This window comes from Orcinus orca, chromosome 16 (assembly GCF_937001465.1).
Source record: "Orcinus orca chromosome 16, mOrcOrc1.1, whole genome shotgun sequence".
In the NCBI taxonomy this organism is placed as follows: domain Eukaryota; kingdom Metazoa; phylum Chordata; class Mammalia; order Artiodactyla; family Delphinidae; genus Orcinus; species Orcinus orca.
Genome location: NC_064574.1, coordinates 61,375,404 through 61,401,042, shown reverse-complemented (window position 1 = coordinate 61,401,042; position 25,639 = coordinate 61,375,404). Strand labels below are relative to the sequence as shown.

The window sequence follows — 25,639 nt, the reverse complement described above, 5'->3', positions numbered from 1 at the left end:
ATGAGTACTCCTTAAGCATGAAAGTGTGTGTGTGTGTGTGTGTGTGTGTGTGTGTGTGTGTGTGTGTGTCCCTCCAAACAGTACAACTTCTCTGGGTGATAAGTTCTATATTATTTATCCATCTATATGTTGTTTTTCTCTCTCCTCCCTCAAAGAAAACTGTCTTACCATTTGAATATTCACTAAGTTTCTTACTAAACTGTTATTTTTGGGCCCACCTCTAACTCCTTGCTCACTGCACTCCTCAGAGGAGATTCCAAGAGAGCATGTGTGTTAACATGACTGTCGCTGTCCCAAGAGGCCATTTCTGTCTGTTCCTCAAGTTGTTTCTGCCTTAGCCCAGAGAGTTCACGCCAGCCTGGGGCATATCTACAGGTGTACCTCATTATCGGGGTTCTTTTACACTGAAGATTAAAACTCTGGGATTAATCATTCTCAAGGATTAAAACAGTAAGATCTACTTTTGAGGCCTTAAGATTTTTCTGGCGAGGAGATGGGCACATAGCTCCACCTACTGGATAAGAGGGAGTCTGGGTGGCTTTTGGGGCTCTTCAGCAGAACTCTTAGTAGAAGTCCTGTAGAGGACAGTGAGCCCTAGATCAGCACCACCATTTTAAAGATGGGGACAATGACACTCAGACGGTACATGAATCCTGCATAAGGCACAACACAGAGGAAGTGGCGAGCCAGAATGCCAGCCAGACCTAGGCCGCCTGGCTCTTAATCCCTGAGAGGGCAAACTCTTAAAAATATGTAAAGATCTCACTCAAGATAAACATTTCAACAAGTGTCTTTTTCACCTTCAAATACCTTTTCCCAGGGCACTTTTCTTCCCCCCACAAAATGATTCCTTTGAAAAGAAAATTTAAAACCTAGAAAATTCTATATATGAGGATTGAAAAAATAGTTTTGAAACTTTTCTTGGAAAAGGGGCTTAACTGTTAAGATGAGCTATCTTTTAGTAATAAAGAACTCTTTCTGCAGCCAAATGGCATCTGACCCAAAGCTAACCCGGTGGGAGACGGATCACAGAAAAGAACAAACAGGAGCTTCCCACGGAGGAGGCTCCGATAAAGATGCTTGTTGAACGTTCAGCGGATGATAGTACAAAAATCAGCAACAGTCTGTCACTTATTAGCATTCACCAACCTTTCTGACTTGCTGAGGTTGACTGAGCACATGTGGCGTGAAAGTGTCTTGTTTCTGAGGTGCAGCCTGGGCCAGGCCTGAGGACAAGGTGGCAGTTGCTATCTGAGTCTGAGCCTGGATGCCTGTTTGTGGTGGAGTCTAGGAGGGGAAAAAAAAAAAATCAAATGAATTGTCAAAATCAAGGTTAGAATGAAGAGTTTAGATGTGGAGTAACTGGTCACTTGGGGATCACATCTAAAAAAAAAATAAGATAAAATGTTTATAGATACACACTCCAATTCACTGGCACATAAATTTGAACCTTCGTTTGAAACCAGAGAGTTAAACACCAGACCAGTTATTTCCATGCTCTTACTGTTTCCTAAGTGGCTAAGATTTTCATTTGAAAATTTGGGGAAAATAGATGACTGAAGTCAAAAGAACCTATAGCAGCTCTACACATAATAAATAGGTCAGGTGTTATAATAATAATTTTAATAGCAGCAAGGAAATTTGTGAGGCCTGACTGTGCAAATTCCTGCTTTTAAGCTGCAATATGTGCTCCCTATGGGACAGCCAGCCACGGGCTGGGCGCTCACAGGCCCAGAATAAAACGTAATTCCTGTTCCTCGAACATCAACTCTAATGGAAGAGCTGGACAGGAAAACAAATGTTTAGGAAAGCTGTATTACAGAGCAGACTTTCAGTTTCAGACACTCTAAAGATGAAACAGGGGAGTTAGGACTTCAGAACGTGCCGAGGGCCCTTGGGTCAGGCCTCCTAACCCCGGGGGGAGGGGGGGGGTACAAGACTGCTCCTCTCTGGGTGGTCAGGGTAGAGAAGCAGGACTCCAAATGGTTTCTGTGTACCGTGGCCCACATTTTGTTTAAGGAAACCTTCCATAATCGAGTTGCACAGAAACGGCTGCAGGCAACGCTGGCATAAAAGTCAACTTCATGCTCACCAGTGCTTCATCGTTTCTCAACACCAGCCTCACTCCTGAATCTGTGGTCGCATTCTCCTTAGTTTAGGCATCTTCACCTCAGCGGTGGCTTTTAAGAACTCCATTTAGGAGGCAGAGCACGGGAGTGGGCATGAGAGCAAGAGCTCTGCAGTCCGACGCCTCGGCTGGAGTGCCAGCTCTGACCTTGGACAACTTATTAAACCTCTGAGGCCCTCGGTTTCCTTTCTAGAAGGGGGCTTTCTCACTAGGGTCTTCTGGGAGAAGGGAGGATTAAAGGAAGCATGCCATCTAAAGTATCTGGTGCTGTGCCTAGAACACAGAAAGCACTCAGGACAGTAGCTGTCATCGTTATGAGAATGCCATCGGTATTTTAAAACGTCTACACAGAATAATACTGTGCTAGGGGTGAAAGGCAGCAGAAAGGGAAAAGCACCCCTTGTGTGTTTTCACTATATAAAAACAGTGCTAGCTGTTTGCATTTGTGAATAACCCCCAACACGTGCACACGTTTCCTGCAACCGTGAAGCCTGACTTGGCTGCACTTAGGAAGCAGCTCAGCTCTGGAATCTCCATAAGCAATTCCTGGTCCATGCAAACTGTAAGGCAAAGGAGTTAGAAGACACACTTCACACCTGGAGTTTGAGGCTGCCTACTGGGAGCTGCACTGAGGTGACACCGGAGCCCTGGATGGACACGGGGAGCAGCAGCTGCGTGGTGTGCGTGGTCAGTAAAGCCTGTGGCTGAGCCACCCCGGCGGGCGGCTGGCCCTGGGAACTCACGTAAAACTGCGGGACGAGGCTTGGTGGCTCGGCCGGGGCCACGGGGACCTCTTGCTTGATCACTATGGCCTTTTTGGCAACGAGGGTCTGGCCGGCCACTAGGCTGGGGCCGTCGGGGACCAGGGCCTCGTCCTTGGCGGCGGGAGCGGTGCCGCCCCGAGCCTGGTCTGACTTGGGGACTGGAGGGGCCGGGGTGCTGGGCGGGGGCTCCAGTGGCCGCTGCTGCTGCCCTCGTTTCTCCACCTCCAGCTGCATCTTCAGAACTTCCACGAGCTTCTGCTCTTGTTCCAGTTTCCGCTTTAGCTCTTCGATCTGCTTCTCCTTCTCCTGGAGCTTGCGGTCCTTCTCGGCCGCGTCGAGCTCCAGGGTGGACAGCGTGCTGCTGGTGGGGCTGAGGCTGTCCTCTGTACTCGTGGCTCGCAGAGGCGACGAGCACAGGAACTGCGACGGGGACATCATGGTCATGATCTCGGTGAACGTGTCCGCCACGCTTGCGTCCTCGGCGCTGAGACTGGACTGTTCAGAGGGTGCGGGTGAGATGGGCAGTGGGGAGCTAACACTGTCCACGTGGGCTGTGCTGCTGGATCCAGCGGATGGCAGCTCTCCCTTGAAAGTGGAGCCTGAGCTGGTCACCGAGTTCTGCAGTGTTGTCACTGGCAGGGCCATGGTAACTTCTGGGTTACTGGGGACGATGGCAGATGTTGACAGGGCCACGATGCCACCGGTAGCAGCACCACCGCTGTTCATTTCCTGGTAGGGTTTCAGGCGTTCAATGAGGTCCAGTTTGGTGCCTGACACCGGAAGACCCCTTAACTTCAGTTCTGTCTTCAGCTCCGACACCTGAAGTACAAACAAATAAGATCTCTTTTTTTGTATTATGACCTTCTCACAAAACTTCAGTGCACTTTTGAGATGGAAAAGGTGCCTACATCTGTCAGACATCTCCGTATTACTACATATATGAAAGTGGGACAGTTCCTTTTACTTTTTTTTAACACACAAAAACACACAGAGCTGTAGACCTAAAGGACTCGAAAGGCCAGTGATAAAGCAAGGGTTATTAGAGGGTAATTCCTTTACTATATCAAAAGATTCATTACCAGAAATGATGCTGCTAACAGTTACATTTATTGAGTAATTACACTGCCAGAAGTGCTTTACTCTTTCAGTTAATCTTCACATGAGGTCCAGGTATTATGATTCCCATTTTACAGATGGGGAGAGGGTGCATCGCTAGTGCAAGCTACCGCAGATAACAGAAGGCTGAGCGGGGGTAGAGCCCAGGAAGGATGGCCCTGGAGATCATGTTCTTAACTGTTACATTTTCCTGCTTCTCCCAAACTTGGCAACGAATAGGGAAGAAAAAAATCTGCTTCTGGAGTTAGGAGTGGTGTGGTGCTTGCACATGGCGTTTGCTCAATAAGTGGAGATTTATTCCTGGTCATTTTAAAGGAAACTTAATGGACGTAGAAAGAAAGTACCTCTATAAAGGTTATCCTATTGGTGGTAAAGGTGAATATCTATTAGGAACTACCTACACCTGCTAGGCAAATCTGGCAAATCATTTACATTTCTGTGGTACTTATGGGTGAAGAAACCCCACTTGCAATGATCACCTTTAAGTCATCCAAGCTAGAAGGCAGAGGCCCTGGCTTTCTCATAGGAGCAGATGTATTCTGTCTTGGTGTGTTAGATGTGGTGTTGTTCAAAGCTGGATTCCCACTGTTGTTATTCTTGTCATTGAGTGGCCTTCAAAAGAAAAAGAAAGTTAGAGTTTCTAATAACATAATTTCTGGGATTGACATTGCTCCTGCTAACAATCTGTTAACTTACGAAGAGAAAAATACCCGGTCATGGATTGGCAGACTCAATATGGTAGAGAAGTCAGTCAAATTAGACCCCAGTCAAAATCCCTGCAGGTTTTGTGTGTTGTTTGCTTGCTTGGTAGAAATTTAGAAGGTGATTCAAAGCTTTATATGGAAATGCAAAGGACCAAGAATGGCCATGACAGCTTTGAAGTAAAAAAGCAAAGCTGGAAGCATCATACCACCAGATATCAAAATTTATGGTGATGCTGATGCAAGGACAGAACAATAGACAAATGGGAGAGATTAGAGAATCCAGGAACAGACCCCCAAGTACAAGGACCCTCAAGTCATCACAAAGGCGACACTGCAGTGTGGTGGTTCTTCTCATAAATGCTAATTAGGCTAAACTGGATATTCACACAGAGCAGAACAGGGCTCAACCCCTACCCTCACACCATCCCCAAACCTAAATGTGAATTGGAAAACAAACTTTGAGAAGAAAACTTAGGATAATATCTTCGTAGCCTTTGATAAGCAAAGATTTCTTAGACAGGACACAAAAAGTACTCACTAAAAAGGATATCTTTCAGAGGGTGAGAAGTCAAGCCCCGGGAGAAGATCTTGTAATATGTATTTCTGACAAAAGCCTCATCTAGAATACACACAGAAGTCTTGCAAATTAGTAAGAAAAAGAAAAGCCCAATGGGAAACTGGGAAAATCGTGAACAAGCATATCACAAGAAAGTAGATCCAAATGGTCGATAAATATGTGAACAAGTGCTTAACCTCATTAGGTATGAATTACAGAATAGCCAATAAAAATTAACTGCTGCTGTCTGCATCAGGAAAGATGCATCTCACAAACATAATGTTGAGTGGAACTGACCTATGGGATAGGAGTCAGGACCGTCGCTGCCGGGGGATGCGAGGTAGTGGTCATGGAATGGACAGGGGCTCCGTTTCTTGATTTAGGTGGTTACAGGGGGGATGCGAGGTAGTGGTCATGGAACGGACAGGGCTCCGTCTCTTGATTTAGGTGGTTACAGGGGGGATGCGAGGTAGTGGTCATGGAACGGACGGGGCTCCGTCTCTCAATTTAGGTGGTTACAGGAGTGTGCTTGCCCTGGCATCCATTTTCACTTATGATTTATGGACTTCTCTACCATACACTACATTTTTAAAAGCTTATTTAAAAAATATTGGTGAATCTGTTGCACTCATTTCCCGAAACTCCTTTCCATGTCAAAGCCAGGTCCTCCCGACCCCTTCCGACTGTAATACTCCTGGCAACAATGGCATTTCCTTTTCTGGCTGGTTGATATTCATTAAAGAAAGGTGCACGTGGTGGTTGATACTGTACAGCCAATTCCAGTGCCGCCTCGGGCTTTACTGTCAGTGTGAGCTTTGGTACTGCAGCCAAAGAGACCCTGAATTCCATGTTTTGAAATAGGGATGTAGGTCATGGTGCCTGTGGGGCGAGGCCCATGGCTGGGTGAGCTTTCTCAGATGGGTTTTAGGAAGCCTGTGTTTGAAGCCAGTTCTGGCCTTGTCAGCAGCTAATTCTTGACATACATTTGAGTCTTTTTAAACCTGACTGCATTTTGCTGAAATTAAATACTTGAAGTATTCGAAATGAAGTTTCTTGAAGTTTGGAGGAAATGACAAATATCTGAAAATGTATCACTATTCTTTCTAAAAATTCAACGTTTAAGTCTTATTTTAGAATTACAAAAACATTTTATTTTAATCATTGTTTCTCAGCCTTATATTCATTACTGTCCCCCCGAGAAGCCTTTTTAGACGTTTTTTCCCTAATCGCTCTCCCTATGAAATTTTAATACCGTAGATGTACTGCACTTTTGTCCACATACTATGTACGTAGGTCTATTCTTTATTAAATAAAAAGTGTAAAATTCCCTCCAAGGAACTTTTGCTCCTTTGCGAATGATAGGCTCTCCTTGAGAATGCGTGATTTAAATCAATTATTCTATTCATGCTGTCTTTTTGGTTGAGATTCTACAATACTCTACTTGTTACTATGGTTAACAGTACAGTGCTGAATTCAACTTTTAAAATAACTGAAATAAGTTGGTCTATTTTTTTCCCAAATCAACCAGAGGGAAGAAAGGGGGATGGATGCCTGATGAATGTGATCACTGTGCAGCTGAGGATCCCGAGGTCCAGAGACCCTCCAGGACCCTTCCTTTCCGTCAGCGTGTGGCCACGCTGGGACTAAGGCCCCATGTCTTCAGGCTCTTGCTTCTTCCAAGATACCAAAGGGCTGTGTTATCAGTAAAATTCCACCGCTGCGGGCACTAGAGAACTGCCACATTCAGTTTCTTGTATGGAATTTCGGTAAAAAGAAACAATGTGTTAGAAAATAACATCTCCATTTTTAGGACCTGGAAATTAAACAAAACTGGCATTCCCTCTTTGGCTGGTGCAATAAGACACAAAAATGAGGCCTCCTTCTTCCTCCTAGTTCTTGGAGCTTTTTGGATGATGCCTTCCTGGGGCAGGAGGCTTGGTTACTTCAGTGGCAGGAATGTCTGAGGAGGAGAGGGGGACTGAAGCCTTCACGGAAACACAAAGAACTTCAGAGTTCAGGTACCTCACACCTCAGATGTTTTCTTCCCATCTACAAAGTTGGCCCCATACAGACAATTTCTTGCATTACAGAAAAGACTATTTCATGGACAGACACCACCTTTTATGGGATTTGCAGTTAATTTTCCTCATCTGGGAACGGGGTCAGGAATAACATCAACTCCTCTGAGGGTCACTGTGAGGAGGATGCTGAGCACACGCTCAGGCACCCAGAGTGGCATCTACACGGGAGCCACCGTTGCCGTTATCCTCACTGGTGCCCAGTGGTGGTGACGGTGGGGGCCGCCTCCCCGGGTCCTGGATGAAGCTGTAGAGCAGCGGTGGTTTGTCTCTGATACTCGTCCAGTTCTCTGGCCTTCCCTGGGTCCCTTCCAATGTCAACAGCTCTCTCAGGCCTGCTTGCTCTTAAAATAATAACATGCTACAAAAATTCTTTCTTCCTTCATTTCTGTGCCCTGGTGTTTTCGATTTAAGTACTTCACAGGAAGGCCTGAATGACTAATAGGTCTAATCTTCCTCAAGATATTTGTATCTTACAAGGAAAAAGTGAATTGATAATTATTAGCGTATGAGGAGATATTTCTTAAAGAGAAGCTTTTTAGTAAGTCTTAATCCTTTTCTACTCCTAGAAAATAGGGGCTCTCCATGGAGCAGTGCTCAGCCTACGTGTGGAAAACAGAAGTAAAGCTTCTATAGATCATGTAATCATAAGCTGAGTGCACGGATCACAGAGTACCATTTTTCCCTGTCATGAGATTTTGGATCTTTTTCTAAAGTTCCTTTTCTCGAGTTGACTGTAAATATTCCTTTTTCCTGAAAAGTGAATGAAATGAAGGACAGAGTCCTTGCATTTTTATCTGTTTCCCAGAATAGTGTACTGAGGATTTGTTATCTAGAGATTTCCTCTAGTACATAATTAAAATTAGCTGTGCATGTCCTGCTATGAATTCAGTCTCAGAAATCGTCAGAACTTACTCCCTTCTGTCCCTCCTGATTGGGCTCAAACTTTGGAAACATGTTCCTTCTTCAGTTATCGCTCACCAAGACCTTTTACTGTCTTTTGAAACATCTGTCACCTGTTCCTGCCTTCCCATTATCAGTGCCCTTTCAACTTCTTGCGTCTACTTTATCGCAGAGTTTCTAACTGGTTTTCCTATGTCCAGACTCCCCTCCAATACTGGTGTCAAACTGTTCTTTCATGCATTTTGATTTTACCATGCCACTGTGGCCCTCTGAAACATCCACTGTATCAAGATTAAAGTCGTCCCAACTTCATGTTCCTCTAGACGTTGGCTCTACTCAAATCTGTCTTCCTCTTTTCTTAAAAACTAACCACATTCTTTATTCAGGCCTTTTTTCCTCACCATGTAATAAATAGGCATTGTTTGCTCTACACTTGCACTCAGATCATTCCTCTTTGCTTGGAAGGCTCCTCCCAAGGTTCAGGCCCTTTCCCATGTAAATATCCCACCTTTTTCATAAAGCTTTCCCTGACCACTGCAGCCTCCAGCTTTTATGCTCCTCCGTCCTTTTTTTTTTTTTTAAACTGTTTATACCAGGTTTACACTTTCTTTTTTTAAACTGTTTATACCAGGTTTACACTTTTTTTTTTTTTTTTTGCTGTACGCGGGCCTCTCACCGTTGTGGCCTCTCCCGTTGCGGAGCACAGGCTCCAGACGCGCAGGCTCAGCAGCCATGGCTCACGGGCCCGGCCACTCCGCGGCATGTGGGATCCTCCTGGACTGGGACACGAACCCGTGTCCACTGCATCGGCAGGCGGACTCTCAACCACTGTGCCACCAGGGAAGCCCACCAGGTTTACACTTTTTATGCTTTTCTCATAGCATCTAATACTATTCAGGTAAAGAACAGGCAGATCTTTCCTGGATGAATAATTGTGAAAAGTCATTTCTAACTTGAAAGGTTCAGAACCTGTTCTGGAGGACAAAAAATGGACTGGAAGGGAGGCTATTCTCACTGTGCTGACTTCAGACACTATGTGAGCTTTGATGGTAATAAAATGAAAAGAATCACTGAGCACAAGTAAATCACAACATCCAACCTTTAGCAACTAATGGTCCCTCATCAACACCCACAGTCCACCCCGCTTTAAGGAGCCGGCCTCGACCCCAGCCCGTACTTGAGTGGCGCAGGCAGGATGGTCTGGTAGTTGTAGTGCTGCTGCTGCTGCTGGCTGAGGATCTGCAGCTGCAGGAAGAGCTGCTGCTGCTGGAGCAGCCGGGCGTAGTTGGAGTCCATGGGCGGCTCACTCTTCTCCCCCTTCTGATCGGGCGGGATGTACTGGTGGTACTTCAGCTTCTTCACCCGGGGCTTCGGGTCCTTGCACTTTTTGCTACGGTGCTTGTCATTTGGATTCTTGGGATGGCTTTGCTATTTTCGAGAAAAAGACAGTAAGAAAATTCTAAGAGAATGCAATCCATTGTACTGTGTGCCTAACTGATTTGAAAGGAAAACGCAACGCACCTTGGAAATCGGTGTCGCTGCTCTGGAGAGCAATATACTAAATACATTTTAAGAGCTGTGAGAACATCCGAGTACTCCCTGTGACCAAAAATCTTGCTCCTAAGGACTTACTTCTCCTGATGCACTGGTCCCTTAGACTAAGGGCAAGATGCTCAGCTCAGCATTATCTATTCAAGTTCAACAAACATTTACTTTGGGTCTCTTGTGTAGATATTGCCGAGTACTTACATATACTATCTCCTAGTGAAAAACAGGTCTCACACTAAATATACAATAGGGAAAAGATTAAGTATACTTCACCATAACTATGTCATATTTTATGGTCATTAAAAAAAATCTATGGTGACATGTAAAAGCAGAAAAATGCTTCTAATGGGAATAAAGCAGAATATAAAGCCATGAATTTCTAAGGCAAATATGCAGAAAAAAGAATACTGAGTAATGTGAATTTTTTAAAAATTTTCAAAAATATTACATTTTTATTTTGAAAATGGGGTGTGAGACCCTGTCTTATGATTAAGAATCAGATGACTTTTCTGAGTTCTTTTCACCTCCTCCATTTATAAGTTATCAGATCACTTTCTACTTTTTAGTATTCAAATTGTAAGATAACTTCATCTGAAAAAAAAGTCCACCAACAAAACAAAACAGCACAAAACCACAAGGTATAGAAAATTATTTCTAAGATGCTTTAGGTAAAATACCCAACTTAGTAAGAAAACTTTGAGAAGTACTAAATTAAATATAGCTATCACTGTGATCATGTTATATAAGTTCACATTCAAAGAATTAGGACATTGCAAAAAAACCCAGAAAATAGAAATAAAGAAGAAAAGAAAAATCACCATATTCTGTATATCAGAAATCATCACTATTAATATTTACTTTTTACTGCTTGGCCATCTCTCTTCAGCTGAACTGGCTTCCTTGTTCAGTGACGTTCAATTTTCTGCCCACAGATGTCCTCACAGCTACTCCCTCACCCCCTTTAGATCTCTGCCCAAATGTCATCTGCTTATTTGACCAGAGCACTCTACTTAAAACAGAAACGTCTCCCCTTGCCTCCATCCCCGATCTTCACCAGCCGGCACGCTCTGTGTTTTATGTCTGTTCACCTCCAGCTCCTGTCCAAGGCGGAGGTACTGTGATGTTTTCTTCACTGCTTTATCTACTCCTCGTACCCAGAACAGCACCTGGCTGGCACCTTCTGGTGCACACAGAAGGTGCTCTATAAATATCTGCTGAATTAATGAGTGATAAATGTGTATGCTAATTAGAAATCACTTGAATTATCAGGCACTTAAAATACATCACAATGTTAGACAATATTCTTGTCGCTAAAACAGCCTCCTCCTGCAATCTCACAATATTAATCAATTCACTGTCATCTGCTTATTTTATCAATAATAAATTTTATTTCTAATCTTTTCAGACTGATCATAAAATGAATGGGGTCTGGGTTAAGAAGGGTTGACTATAATTGTTATGTAATAAAACAAGACCCAGACACAGTCAAGAAGGGGACAGAAATATAATAACCAGCATTCCTCAGACTAAACTGGCTGTTAGCTGTTAGCCTGCACATGTCTATTCTCTTAGGACTGAGGATGGGAAATAGCTTTCCTCATAGAAAAACCCCAAAGAATTGTGGTCTGTTTCCTAATGTGTACCTATGCTTTCCTCTACTGGCAGAGTTCCCAGGATAGTCTACTCGACCCCTCGGTCTCACATTCTTAAACAATGCCTTTTGCCCTAGAACTAAAGCCCTCCTTAAAGACAGACACTAGTGAGGAGCAGAAATTCAGAGAGCAGGAGAGGCAGCGAACAAATTCTCAGTATCTGCAGGGAAAGACGGGTTGGCATTCGAACCCCCTTTGTGCTATTGGTGGGACATGCTGGGGGTTGTGGGAAGAGGAGGTAAGAGCTGATTTTACTGGCATGGTTACACTTGCCACCCTTTGGGATTTCTGGTTAAGACGGTGAAATACACTGGTACGTGCCCTGAAGGCATGGACACCTGGGCACATGGATGAACAAAAGCGCCTTCTCTCCAGGGAGGTCAGGACAAGCACAGGTCCTGGGGACGAGGGGAGTGAGGAACACGCCCCAGGCTAGCTGCCTTCCAGGAGTGCTGCAACGGCTAACTGGGAAGGAAGGATGAAGGCCAGACTGGGATTCGGAGACGGGGTCCTTCTGGCCTTGTCACTTCCTCACTTCTCTGGGCCTCAGTCTCCTCATCTGAAAGGTGCTGAGAGGCTTGGCTAGCTCTCTGAGGTCCTTTTTCAGTTCTAAAAGTTTGAGATCTGTGTTCTGCTAGTTTTGGCAAAAGTCACATCTGAAATGATTAAACTATTCCTCAGTTTATAACACCCCCCCCCTTTATTTACCGGTTCTAAATACACGTTAAAAAACTTTAAAAATGTATTATATATTGAAAATTTGAATCTTCCTCGGAACTTCTAACTGAATTATTTTGACCAAGTGAAATGCATGGAACAGTGCCACGAATCTGCAGCTTATCTGAAGAACAAATCAAGCTGTATCAGGCCAAATCTGCTAAATCAAAAAAATGTGTTTGCTTCTCAAAAACCTTTAACCTGTCACATATCTGCAGCACCACTGAGTTTGACCTTGTGTATAAAGCCCCAAATCACGTTACCATTACAGGCATCTGCTTGTGAGATTCATGAATCCCAAGTACTATAGACTGTCTCTCTCTCCCTTGTTTGTTTCATCTTAGTGGCCTGGGTGGAAGCAGAATTGGGAACTGCTGATAAAATGATTCCTAAAGTCTTTCTGCACTGCTGCAGTCATTTTATACAGACTGAATTTTGTGCTGTTCTTCTGTGACCATCGAAGGAGAGGTCATTTGTTGAAGGTGGTGGTGGTTTCAGTTATGAAGGCCTGGGTGAGCAAGTCCTTCTGTGGTTTTGTTTTCAAGGCTTCAGGCTAAAAGGCAGGCCGGGCAACGTGGACACAGCCTTTGTCCTCTGTGCTCAGGGCCACACACCACAGTTGAAGGTAAAGACGCTCAAAGCAGCGTGCATGCAGGGTACTCACCTTCACCAGTGCTGGCCCAGGCTTTGCTGAGGACACGGTGTTGGTGGGGAGGACAGGCGCTGTGGACCGTGTGGGGGGCTGGTCTGCAGTAGGCGTTTTCAAGAATTCAGGAACTGCTGGGGACACTGAAGTAAACTGGTGGAAAAGGCAGAAAGGGGACAAGTCTGTGAAATCAATGACAGTGAGAAGAGAAAAACCAAAATTATAAGGGGGGATGACCTCATTTTTTAAAAAGTCCACTAGAAAAGAAACAAAAGAAAAATATAGTGTCATGTCTGAAACCCAGATGGTGGAATAACATGCTTTACATCCGTCGAGCCAATGATTTAGTCTTTGCCCCGATAGCAATGAAAAGCTAAAGCTAAATAAGGCTAGATTGACAAAACTCTAGTGTTTTCTCAGAAATATGGCCAGAACTGTCCTTTTTTGGCAGAAAAAAAGTCCAAGACTCCTGTAAAAATGATCAAAACAGTACATGGTACTTGAAAGGTTTTCTTGCCCTATAGGTCACACTAATCCGGGCTAATTCAGATATGATATTTAGTCTATGAATCCCTTCGACCACACCCCAGATCCACCGTCAGGAAGCCTCTGGTAAGAAAGCTTCCACTTCCTGGAGGCCCACTCCACGCATGTGTCCTTCAATGTGCTTTACAGCTTCTGCTCCCATCTCCAAACCTGACCAGCACTCTTGTCAACCATCCCATCGCCCTCCATTTCTTGCAGCAGGAGAAAACCTGAAGAATATATTGATAGGATTGACCTATGCATTGACAGTCCCCTCACACTTAAAGCAAGAAGGGAATTCGTTGCCTAGGCCAAAATAAGCAATTACTGAATCTCAACGTGGGGTCATATATTAATAAAGGAAGCATCAACAACCCAACAGACTATTCCCACGAGCAATCTTCTTTAAGTAGATTTTAAGTATTCACTCACTGGAAAGAGACAGTACTATTCTAATAGATCAGTTAAACGTTGCACTGATTGCTACTTGGACCCAACAGCCTTATCTTAAAGGAAAATGGCTTTATCATTTCCACTTCCCCGAACAACTGTCCAATTCATTATAATAATCAAAATCGGTTCTCTTGTTGAAGCATTTGGGTTTAAAAAATAGCAAACTGTATTTTCCCTCCTTAAAATAAATGACCTGAAAACTCAGAGGGCTATTAGCAGCAAGAAATATGATGCTTGGCACGTACTAGTTACTTAATAAATATTTGTTTAATGGGTGAATGGAAATTCCTGGTGGCGTTACTCACGCTGGGTCACGCCCTCTGGCCCCGCTGAGCCTGGGAGATGTGTGTGGGTGCAGTTGACTGTCCATGCCCATGTCGCCTCTCTCCCTGAGCTTTGTTTTCATTTTGCCACTGATTTCAATTTTAAGTAACTGTTAGTAAGTGCTGATGGTACAAAAGACTTGACTTTTTAAAGATGGCAATTTCATTTTCAAACAGAAATGAAGGAACTCCTCCACGAGTCTTGACACCTATGTTCCAAGGTGACTTCTGTCCCCAAACAGCCCCGAGACAGCCAGCTCCTCAGTGAACCTCCGAGATGTGCAGTGAACGATGACGGCCAGCTGATCCCTGCTTTAAGGGATATGGTTTTATGTTATTTGTTTTCCTTTCACTTTGTACTTTTTTTGGAAACAAGGATACTTATCTCTGGGTCAGTTTTCACGCAGGGGAAGAACATTCTTTGGCTATTAAATAGTTGGCATGTGAAGTAGAACCAGATATTTGAATTCTGAAATATAGATATGTATATATTTCCTTGCAAATAAATTCTACTAACCTGGCAAGCTATTTTTACCAGCCCAGCCCCTGCTGACTGATAATGATAGTAATGATTTATTGGAGAGCAGTCTTAATAATCTGAAAAATAACCCAGGTACGTGAATGTGGTATCAGTTGTAATATCTATGAAAGCGTTTGGCCTGTATTTCTAGACTTTGCCTAACTGACTTCAACCTTGATTACTAATACTCCCATCTTATTAGCTTCTTTGGTATTTTAGTGTGACTCTGCTACCCAGAAAACCACAGACTTCAGCATAATACAAGAATAGCTCAACTGAGATACACTGATTGTTAACTTTACCTAATCTGAAGATAAATTCTGGTTAAAAAGGGAGAAATATCTAAACGCTTCTTTACATTTTGCTGGTCTTTTTTATATGCCTTAGAAAGGACCGCCCCCTGCCCCCGCCCCAATCTTGGATCATATCTAAATGTTAGAATTCTAGTGGCTAGAATTACCCGCAAAGTCTAAATAGTAATGTTGTTGAAATGATAGTATTCCAAAAAGGACCACAAGAATATCCAAGGCATAGAGGATACTACACTTATTTTGTTCCACAGTAAGTTGAGCAATATGTTAAAATCTTAAAAGAGTCCTTTAAATATGTTTAAATTGACACCAAGATCTAAATTCACCTTATGGACTATCAAAATTTAATCTCAAAATGATCTTTTCTCCAAAGAAACAAAAAAGCTTAAAACTGTGCTTTGTTTTACTGGCTCTGATACACTGTTCTCATCATAACTTCGTCTCATGACGACGGTTCTTTGTCATCATAACACCATGAAAGGAAATGTCAGGAAAACTTTGTTGTTTACCAGTGGATATTTATGCTTTAAATAAAACTCAAAAGAAAGCACTTCAAATTTTAAAGACTGATCTTTCTCTTATTAGAAATTACTATGGAAAAGTTCTGCTACAAAAGAAAAAAGAGCAAATGTTTAAGCTGATTAGAGTTTTATAATATTTCAGGTATCTGCACTGGCTCCTTCTGAAAAGATGATACATTTGCCAAAGACCAATCATTCTTCTCTGGTAAGTTCCTTTTTTATTAGAATTCCTTTATGCAGTCTAGAGGGATAGAAACTAGCTATTTAAAAACAAAACTTTTTTGTACTATAGATTTCAAATCTACAATAAATGTGTTTTTAATTTAGGATGTAGCAGAGATCTTAATTAAGATGGCAGAATGCAAATTAGAAATTCAAGATGCAGTTATTCTTTAAATATTTCCATATTCCAATCCTCAAATAAAATGAATGAGTTGAATACAAATCAGAAACATATGCTTTGTATATTTAGTGGATGGATATTTTACGTAAAACTCTAGCTTTGTTAAAACATATCACCTAGCATTACCCCTTGTTTCTGTAATATATAGTTATAAGTTTAAGTGTTTCATTTATAGAACAAGTAGCTGAACATTGAAATCTACTGACACAGACTTCCCTGTGGTTCAGTGGTTAAGACTCTGCACTTCCCATCAACAGAGGAATGGATAAAAAAGATCTAGTATACATATACAATGCAATATTACTCAGTCATAAAAAAGGAATGAAATAATGCCATTTGCAGCAACATGGATGGACCTAGAGATTGTCATACTGGGTGAAGTAAGACAGAGAAAGACAAATACCATATGATATCACTTAAATGGGGAATCTAAAAAGAAATGATACAAATGAACGTATTTACAAAAGAGAAATGGACTCACAAACTTAGAGAATGAACTTAAGGTTACTGGGGGGGAAGGGTGAAGGGAAGGGATAGTTAGGGAGTTTGGGATTGACATGTACACACTGCTATATTTAAAAAGGATAACCAACAAGGACCTACTGTATAGCACAGGGAACTCTGCTCAATGTTACGTGGCAGCCTGGATAGGAGGGGAGTCTGGGGGAGAATGTATACATGTATACATATGGCTGAGTCGCTTTGCTATGCACCTGAAACTATCACAACATTGCTTATCGGCTATACTCCAATATAAATTTAAAAGTTAAAAAAAAAAAAAAAAAAGACTGTGCTTCCAATGCAGGGGGTACAGGTTTGATCCCTGGTCAGGGAAGTTCCACATGCCACGCAGCACCACTGGCACAATAGCTAGTGGACTTTTAGTTGGTACTTGAATACCTGATTAGTACTGAGCCTTCATGTATCCCTCATTTTAAAAAATCGATTATTTTTAAAAAGTGTGGTAAAATGTACATAACATAAAATTTACCAAACCATTTTAAAGTGTATAACTGTATGTCATTACGTACATCCACGTTGTTCTGCAACCATTACCACTATCCGTTTCCAGAACTTCTTCATCACCCCAAACTGAAACTCTGTGCTCACTAAACAACAATATTCCATTCTCCCCTCCCCACAGCCCCTGACAACCACCATCTACTCCCTGTATCTATTAATTTAACTACTCTCGGTATCTAATATAAGTGGAATCATACATTTTTCTTTCTGTGACTGGCTTATTTCACTTAGCATAATGTCCTCAAGGTTCATCCATGTTGTAGCTTGTGTCAGAGTTCCCTTCTTTTTAAGGCTGAATAATACTCTGCTGCATGTGAACCACATTTTGTTTATCCATTCATTTGTCAATGGACACATGGGTTACTTCTACCTTTTAGCTATTAAATAATAGCCAAATAGTAAATAATGCTGCTATAAGCATGGGTGTACAAATTGCTGTTCAAGTCCCTGCTTTCAGTTCTTCTGGCCATAAACCCAGAAGTGGAATTGTTGGATCTTATGGTAATTCTATTTTTAACTTTTTGAGGAACTGCCATACCATTTTCCATAGCCGTTTGCACCATTTATTTCACAATTCCACCAACAGTGCACAGGGGTTCCAATTTTTCCAGATCCTTGCTGAGAACTTAATTTCTGTTCTTTTTGATATTCTAACGGTATGAGGTGATATCTCATTGTGGTTTTGATTTGCATTTCTCTAGTGATTAGTGATGTTGAGCATCATTTCATATGCTTGTTGGTCTTTATATATCCTCTTTGAAGAAATGTCTGTTAAAGTCCTTAGCCCATTTTAAAATCAGGTTATTTATAGTTTTTGTTGTTGATTTGTGGGAGTTCTTTATATATTCTGGATATTAGCCCCTTATCAGATACATGATTTGCCAGTATTTTCTCCCATTCTGTGGGTTGCTTTTCACTCAGTTGATAGTGTGCTTTGATGCAGTTTTTAATTAATTAATTAATTATTTTTGGCTGCATTGGGTCTTCGTTGCTGGGTGCAGGCTTTCTCTAGCTGCGGCAAGTGGGGGCTGCTCTTTGTTGTGGTGCACAGGCTTCTTATTGCAGTGGCTTCTCTTGTTGCGGAGCACGGGCTCTAGGCACGCGGGCTTCAGTAGCTGCAGCACACGGGCTCAGTTGTTGTGGCTCACGGGCTCTAGAGCACAGGCTCAATGGTTGTGGCACATGGGCTTAGATGCTCCGCAGCATGTGGGATCTTCCCGGACCAGGGCTCGAACCCGTGTCCCCTGCGTTGGCAGATGGATTCTTAACCACTGTGCCACCAGGGAAGTCCTGCACAGTTTTTGATTTTGATGAAGCCTAATTATCTATTTTTCTTTTGTTTCCTGGTGTCATATCTAAGAGAGCATTGCCAAATCCAATGTCATGAGGATTTCCCCTATGTTTTTTCCCTAAGAGTTTTATAATTCTAACTCTTATGTTTAGGTCTTTGTCCATTTTGAGTTAATCTTCATATATGGTGTTAGGTAAGGATCCAACTTCATTCTTTTGCCTGTGGACATCCAATTTTCTTAACACCATTTGTTGAAAAGACTGTCCTGTTTCTACTGAGTAACCTTGACACTGTGTCTAAAATCATTTGACCATGTATGTGAAGATTTATTTCTGGGTTCTTTATTCTATTCCATTGGTCTATATGTCTGTCTTCATGCCAGAACCACACTGTTTTGATTGCTGTAGCTTTGTAGTAAGTTTGAAATCAGGAAGTATGAGACCTCCAACTTTATTCTTTTTCAAGACTGTTTTGACTTATTTGGGGTCTCTTGAGATTCCATATGAATTTTAGAATAAATTTTTCCACTTCTGCAAAAAATTGTCCTTGGGATTTTGATAGGAATTTGTACCGAATCTGTATATTGCTTTTGGGTAGTACTGACATCACCACAATATTAAGTCTTCTAATCCGTGAGTGTGAGATGTCTTTCCATTTATGTGTTTAGTTGATTTTTTGTAGTGATTCCTTTCTCATTTCCTTTGTGTACATTCTATAGATATTTTCTTTGTTGTTACCATGGGGATTACACATAACATCCTAAAGCTATGACATCTAACTTATATTGACACCAGCTTCAGTTATTTACAAGAACTACTTTACAGTTATGTCTCCCCACTTTATATTATGTCACTAATTACATCATTATATATCATGTAGCCATTAACATAGATTTATAATTTTTGTGCATTTGTTACTTAAATCCTGTAGAAAATAAAAAGTGGAGTTATACACCAAAATTACAATAATACCATTCCTTATATTTGTCGATGTATTTACCTTTACCAGAGGACTTTATATTTCTGAATGGCTTTGAGTTATTGTCTAGCATCCTTTCATTTCAACTTAAGGGCTCTCTAGCATTTCTTACAGGGCAGGTCTAATGATAATGAACTCCTTTGATTTTTGTCTGGCTTTGTTGTTTTAATTTCTCCCTCATTTTTGAAGGACAGTTCTGCTGGATATAGAATTCTTGGTTGACAGTTTTTTCTTTCAGCACTTAGATATATCATCACAATATGTCTTCTGGCCTGCAGTGTTTCTGCTGAGAAATCCACTGATATTCTTACTGGGAGATTTCCTCTTATATGCGATAAGTGACTTTCCTTGCTGCTTTCAAGATTCTCTCTGTCTTTGACTTTTGACAATTTGATTTTTATGTGTCTCAGTGTGGATCTCTTTGAGTTTATTCTCTTTGGCATTCATTGAGCTTCTTGGATTTGTATATCCATGTCTTGCCCCAAATTTGCAAAACTTTGGGTCATTATTTCTTTAATTCATTTCTCTGCCCCTTTCTCTCTCTTCTCCTCTCGGACTCCCATAATGCCCATACTGATCTGCTTGATGGCATCCCATAAGTCTCTTAGACTCTGTTCACTTTTCTTCATTCTTTTTGTCCTCAGACTCAATAATTTCAAATGACCTGTCTTCAAGTTTGCTGATATTTTTTGCTGTCTGAGTCTGCTGTTGAAACCCTCTAATGGATTTTGCAATTCAGTTAGTGTATTTTTCAGCTCCATAATAAAAAAACACAATAATTTCTGTTGATATTCTCATTTTGTTCATATATTGTTTCCCTGATTTCCTTTAGTTCATTGCTTGTGTTGTCCTTTAGCTTTTTGAGCATATTTAAGACAGTTAAAGTCTTTGTTTAGGAAGTCTGATGTGTGTGTTTCTTCAGGGATAGTTTCTGGAGGTTATTTTGTTGCTTCGAATGGGCCGTATTTTCCTGTTTTTTGTATGCCTTTTTGTTTTTTGGTGGTGGTGGGGTGTTGTATCTTTGGTTTAAAATTGGGCATGTGAAGGAACATCCACCTCTCACAATCTTTGCAGACTGTTGTTGAAGACCTTCACTAATTTTATGGGCCTCTGGGCCTTGGGATTAACTCCAGGTGGAGGCTTAAGGTTTTGTCAAGTCTTTTCAGAGCATATGTCCTGTCTGGGCCTAAGTGCATGGTTTTATTGCTTGGTTCTGTTTATTAAATTTAAAAGAAGTTTCCCCTCATGCATGCCTGCTTTTAAATGTCTTAATTTCCCAGAGTCTCACCCTAGCTTCTTCTCAGGGCCTTAAAGAGTTCTGCTGCATTCTTTGGCCTGCAATCTACTGCCCTCAGGTGTCTGGGTCTGCAGTTCCTCTACAATTTTCACATGATGTGGCTCCTGCCACTACCTTCTACAGCTTCTGCTAGCCTGAGATCCAAACTATGCAATTTCCCCCGTCTGAGTTCTGAGTCAAACAAGTCAGACACTAGTCCCTTGGCCAGCCCACAACAGGCCAGAATATTGCAAACAAATTCTGCTCTACTCCTTCCATCCTGAGGGAGGGAACTGGGTATTGGGCCACTTCCTCTGACTATGCCATGCTGGGAAGGGTGTGGGCAAGGGTGAGTGAAAACACCATGACATTTTCTACATTTTTGAATGTGGCTTTTTCTTGATTGGGTGTTTGGTTGGTGTAGATATCTGACTGGTTTTCAGAGCTCTTATAAATTTATTTTAGTCAGTCTGTAGTTTATTTAATGCTTCTGTGAGAGAATGAGGGCCTGGACCTTCCTATTCTGCTGTATTGTTGATGTGCAGTATCTTATATAGTGAGACACTGTTAAATATGCAAATACATGCACAAAAATCGCAATGTGAGCCTATTTATTTAGTACCTCTAATTTTTAATAGTTCAATTATAACCAATACTACAACTATTAAAATAATTCCACACAGCAGAAGGGTGATTAGTCAGAGTATCACCAACTACTCTAATCATTAATGAATTTGTTACTTTTGGTGGTAACTTCATAACATAAAAATTTCATTAATACTTTAGGATCAACTTTGGAAAACCTAGAGCCAAAGTCCACCTTATTTAATTAAATACAGTCCTCTTTATAAAGTTGTCACATATTATTTATTACATTCTCCAGAATCATGTAGAATGTCTATTACAACCTTTGTGTGACCATGCTGTGATTCACAGTTAAAGTGACCATTAGGGGCCAGAATGTGGAAGCATAATAAATATTAAAATTACTGTTATTCATTTTTGGTAAGTGAATGATGTTACTTGAGTAGACTATATAGTAGAGAAAAAAATGTTATGTATGTTATTTCTTGGGTAATACAAATACCAGTTGTCACTATGAGTCATAACAGGATGAAACAGGATGATGTTCTGGAAAATAGTCTTAAGAAGAATCTCACACTGTTGGCCTAATAAGAACAAAGTCATTAGTTCAAATCCCCTGCAGGCCAGACAGATGCTTTTTCATGATATCTGCCCCCAGATAATATATATAAAGTAAGTCGTTCAGTGCCTGAACAACACTGAAGTAAGTGTAATGGCCAGCAGATGTTGGCCATTATTTATCATCATCTCAGTTATATTCAATAAAGATTTATTTATTAATAAATAAATAGGAAAGGGCTATTCTGCATAATGCACCATTTTAGGCACTTTTCTGTTGGTCACAGGAGAACTGAGTTAAGAATTGGGATGGAACACAGTTTCACAGTTAATGTTGAAAACCAGCTCAAAAATCTATTAATAGTGGCAGACTCCTCTTGATATATAAGTTATAAAAAGCATAACTGAAGGGGTAATCATAGGAATTACAGTCAATATCTTTGATATCCTATTCAGGACTTTACTGATAAGTGTTTGTAATAAAAGTCTAATTTTGATTATTTAGTATATATGTACACGGCTTACATATTAGACCTTGCTTATTCTCTTTGTTAACTTAAACCTAAAATTTCTCTATTATTTGGCAAAAGGTCATCTACCTGAAAGTTACTTGAAACAATGGTAAAAAATAGTTTGCCAAATTCTCCTAAGCTTGTCTTCCTGAAAATACACAGAGTAAGTGTCCAAGAAGTTGCTTTCAGCACTACTTTGAATTTGAACACAGATCCTGTCAGATCATACTTACAGTTAAACATTTGGGTGTTTATAATAAATGATTAATTAAATGACTTAAGAAATCATTGAGAGAAAAAAAGTCCTCAGATTAAAAGGACCAGTGTCACAGCTTGTGGTACCCATGTGTGGCTTGCTAGTTTTAATTTTCTACAGCTTTGCATTGTTCAAGAGTTGCTTCAGCATAAAAATAAATTGAGCTCCAATATGTGATGTGTGTTTCATTAATATTTTGGCAAATTCCTTTCCAGCTGTACTTTGATCAGAATTGAAAAGACGAGAGGAAAGTCCAAGGAAAAGCAGTTTTAGTCTCTTACAGACCACAAAGAAATAATAGATATTTCAAAGAATTTACATTTTGAAGGAAGGTCGTGGTCGTGTATTACACTGTTCACATTGTGAGGTCATTAGCTTTTTAGCACTGGGATTGTAAAACAAGTGCCTGAAAAATCTGTTTCTTGCCTAGATATTATGTGTTAAAATTTTTTTTTTTTGGTAGGGAATGTTTCCTTTATTTGAACACTTTCCTGTAGGACTTAAACTTCTGGTATCTATCCGTGTGTTCTGAAAAAGAATTAAGGAGACTATATGTCATAAGACATTTTGGAATACAGCAAGGCATATGGAAATCTTGAGCCTAATTTTCTCCCAACTAATTATCTTTAAGTATAACTTTTAAAGAACCTAGAAGAAATTCCCTGAATTGGTCTTGAACATTACAGTAAGCCAAGTAGGAAAATAATTGAACAGGAAAATTAGAAAAATGTGTTTAAGCCATAGGATTAAATGCACAGCATAAAATGATGATGAATAACCATATGAAAAAACTTGGTTCAAGTAAACAAGAAGCAAAGTGAAATTTATGTCAGAGCCACTCAAAAGTGTGGTCTGTGGACCTTTGTTACCTGCCAGTGACAAGGACAGGAAGTCTTAGGAAATTTGATGTCATCTCACTACTTTTATTTTATTTTAAAGAGGATTAGTCCACAATGCATTGGAAATTAAACTATATAAAAAAACAAACATATTGGGACTTCCCTGGTAGCACAGTGGTTATGAATCTGCCTGCCAGTGCAGGGGACATGAGTTCGATCCCTGGTCCAGGAATATCCCACAGGCCGCAGAGCAACTCAGCCCGTGCGCCACAACTACTGAGCCTGTGCTCTACAGCCCGCGAGCCACCAACTACTGAGCCTGTGCCCCACAACTACTGAAGCCCTTGTGCCTAGAGCCCATGCTCCGCAACAAGAGAAGCCACCGCAATGAGAAGCCCGTGCACTGCAATGAAGAGCAGACCCTGCTCAACGCAACTAGAGAAAGCCTGCATGCAGCCACAAAGACCCAACGCAGCCAAATATAAATAAAATAAATTTAAAAAAAAAGAAAATGATTCAAGAATATGATTAACATACAGCCAAGTTCGCGATATGTTGAGAATACAGTTTAGTAGTGTTTACAGCAGAATTTCAAATTGTAAAAATAAAAAAAATATACGTATACTTAGGAAAGTTTGTAAGAGGAGTTACGGGTGATTTAAACAAAACAAAACAAAACAAACATATTATTCCTTCACTACAGGCAGTTTGAGGAACACTGGTCTACAGTAACTAAATTCACCATCAAACTCGTATACTGAGTTTCCATTTTAAAGATTAAAAACTAAGAATATCAAAGAACACCCAAAACAGAAGATGTTTATGTTGCTCTTTTAAAATGAGGGGCTGTCCCTTCCCTCTGTAAACTTGATGTCCAATGAGAAGGAATCTTTTCAGGTACTTTCCCTTAAACCAGAAATTGTGAAAGTAATTATATTTAGGGAGATAAATATATTTTACATATATATCAAATGAGGTGCCTGGACAAACACTAGATAACAGTGAATATAATTAAAGTATAAAATTTGCCAAAACAGGGCTTCCCTGGTGGCGCAGTGGTTGAGAGTCCGCCTGCCGATGCAGAGGACACGGGTTCGTGCCCTGGTCCGGGAAGATCCCACATGCTGCGGAGCGGCTGGGCCCATGAGCCATGACCACTGAGCCTGCTCATCCGGAGCCTGTGCTCCGCAACGGGAGAGGCCACAACAGTGAGAGGCCCGCATACCGCAAAAAAAAAAAAAAAAAAAGAAAAGAAAACAGAAACAAAACAAATAACACACTTGCGATCTGACATCAATATAGCACAGTTAACATGGAGATGCTTTTTTAATTGCACAAATATAATATTAAGAATCTTTGTCAGAGTCCTTACTTATAAATACTAAGACACAATCAAAAGGAATTTTATAAAGGACACAATTTAAGAAGGTTTCAAGATATACGGTGCAGGAAATGTGTAATGGGTAAAGGTGCAGTAAGCCAGCCCTGATTCTAGGTTCTTTTACTTGAACGTGTAAGTAGGGAGTGCACCATTCTCTACAGTGGGTCTTTTCCCAAAGGCACTATTGACAGATAAAAAGCAGACTATTAATGGTCTGTGTGTAACAGGCAGAACTGGCATTGCAGCAACACTGAAGAGTGTTATAAAAACTAATGTTTAAGTTCATGAATGACCTGAGGCTTAGTGTGTGCTGCACTGGCAATAAATAGGCTGTATTTATTCTTCAAGAAACACTGCTATTCCTTTTTTCCTTCAAGGAATTCTGGAATGTCAGCCCACTGGGTGGGACAGCCTCCGGTTAAAGTTTCTCACTTATAAACTTAGCTGGAGACCAAGTTTCAAGACCAAAGCTAAGAACGTAATAGTACAAGCAATGCAGGGAAAAGGAGAATGATAGTCTCTTACACAGGTGGAACTGTCATGAAGCCATTACCAGGTAGATGGCTGAGGTGACAAAAATTCTCTATTACTAAAAAGCTAAGGCCATGCTAAGATGTCCTGACCTACTCAGACAGAAACAGAACAAACAACCCAAATGGATAAGTAGAACTGTTTTCTAATGGTATGTACTTACATATTTGACATTCTTTTTAGCCCCCCCCCTTTTTTTTTTTGCGGTATGCGGGCCTCTCACTGCTGTGGCCTCTCCCGTTGCGGAGCACAGGCTCCGGACGCGCAGGCTCAGCGACCATGGCTCACGGGCCTAGCTGCTCCGCAGCATGTGGGATCTCCCCAGACCAGGGCACGAACCCGTGTCCCCTGCATCGGCAGGCGGACTCTCAACCACTGCGACACCAGGGAAGCCCTAGCCCTATTTTTAAAGCTCAAAACCAGGGTGCAGCAAATATGGTGAGAACAGTAGGGGCTGGTCTCCCTTCTCTCTGTTCCTGCCTGCTTAGACCTCAGACCATGGGCTGGTCGCTGACCCTCATCCTTCCTCCAGGCCAGGTTC

The 25,639-nt window shown here is 41.3% G+C and overlaps 1 protein-coding gene and 1 long non-coding RNA gene across 15 annotated transcripts in view; one reads left to right on the top strand and one right to left on the bottom strand.

Moving 5' to 3' along the window:
- Positions 1–25,639, bottom strand: part of MRTFB (myocardin related transcription factor B) — a 281,630-nt gene that overhangs the window by 16,369 nt on the left and 239,622 nt on the right. For 12 of the 14 annotated variants that reach the window (XM_033428767.2, XM_049699597.1, XM_049699601.1 and 9 more), the window contains 5 exons: positions 12,831–12,965; positions 9,427–9,677; positions 4,488–4,620; positions 2,725–3,711; positions 1,150–1,287 (listed from right to left, as the gene is read on the bottom strand). In XM_033428767.2, coding sequence (XP_033284658.1) covers positions 1,150–1,287; positions 2,725–3,711; positions 4,488–4,620; positions 9,427–9,677; positions 12,831–12,965 — 1,644 coding nt within the window. The remainder of the gene's footprint in view (positions 1–1,149; positions 1,288–2,724; positions 3,712–4,487; positions 4,621–9,426; positions 9,678–12,830; positions 12,966–25,639) is intronic. The other 2 variants (XM_004270164.4, XM_033428778.2) reach the window with 2 other exon arrangements.
- LOC117201478 (uncharacterized) overlaps positions 1–25,639 on the top strand; it is a 77,451-nt gene that overhangs the window by 48,085 nt on the left and 3,727 nt on the right. Inside the window, exon 5 of the long non-coding RNA XR_004483505.2 lies at positions 15,608–15,670. This is a non-coding gene — a long non-coding RNA (uncharacterized LOC117201478). The remainder of the gene's footprint in view (positions 1–15,607; positions 15,671–25,639) is intronic.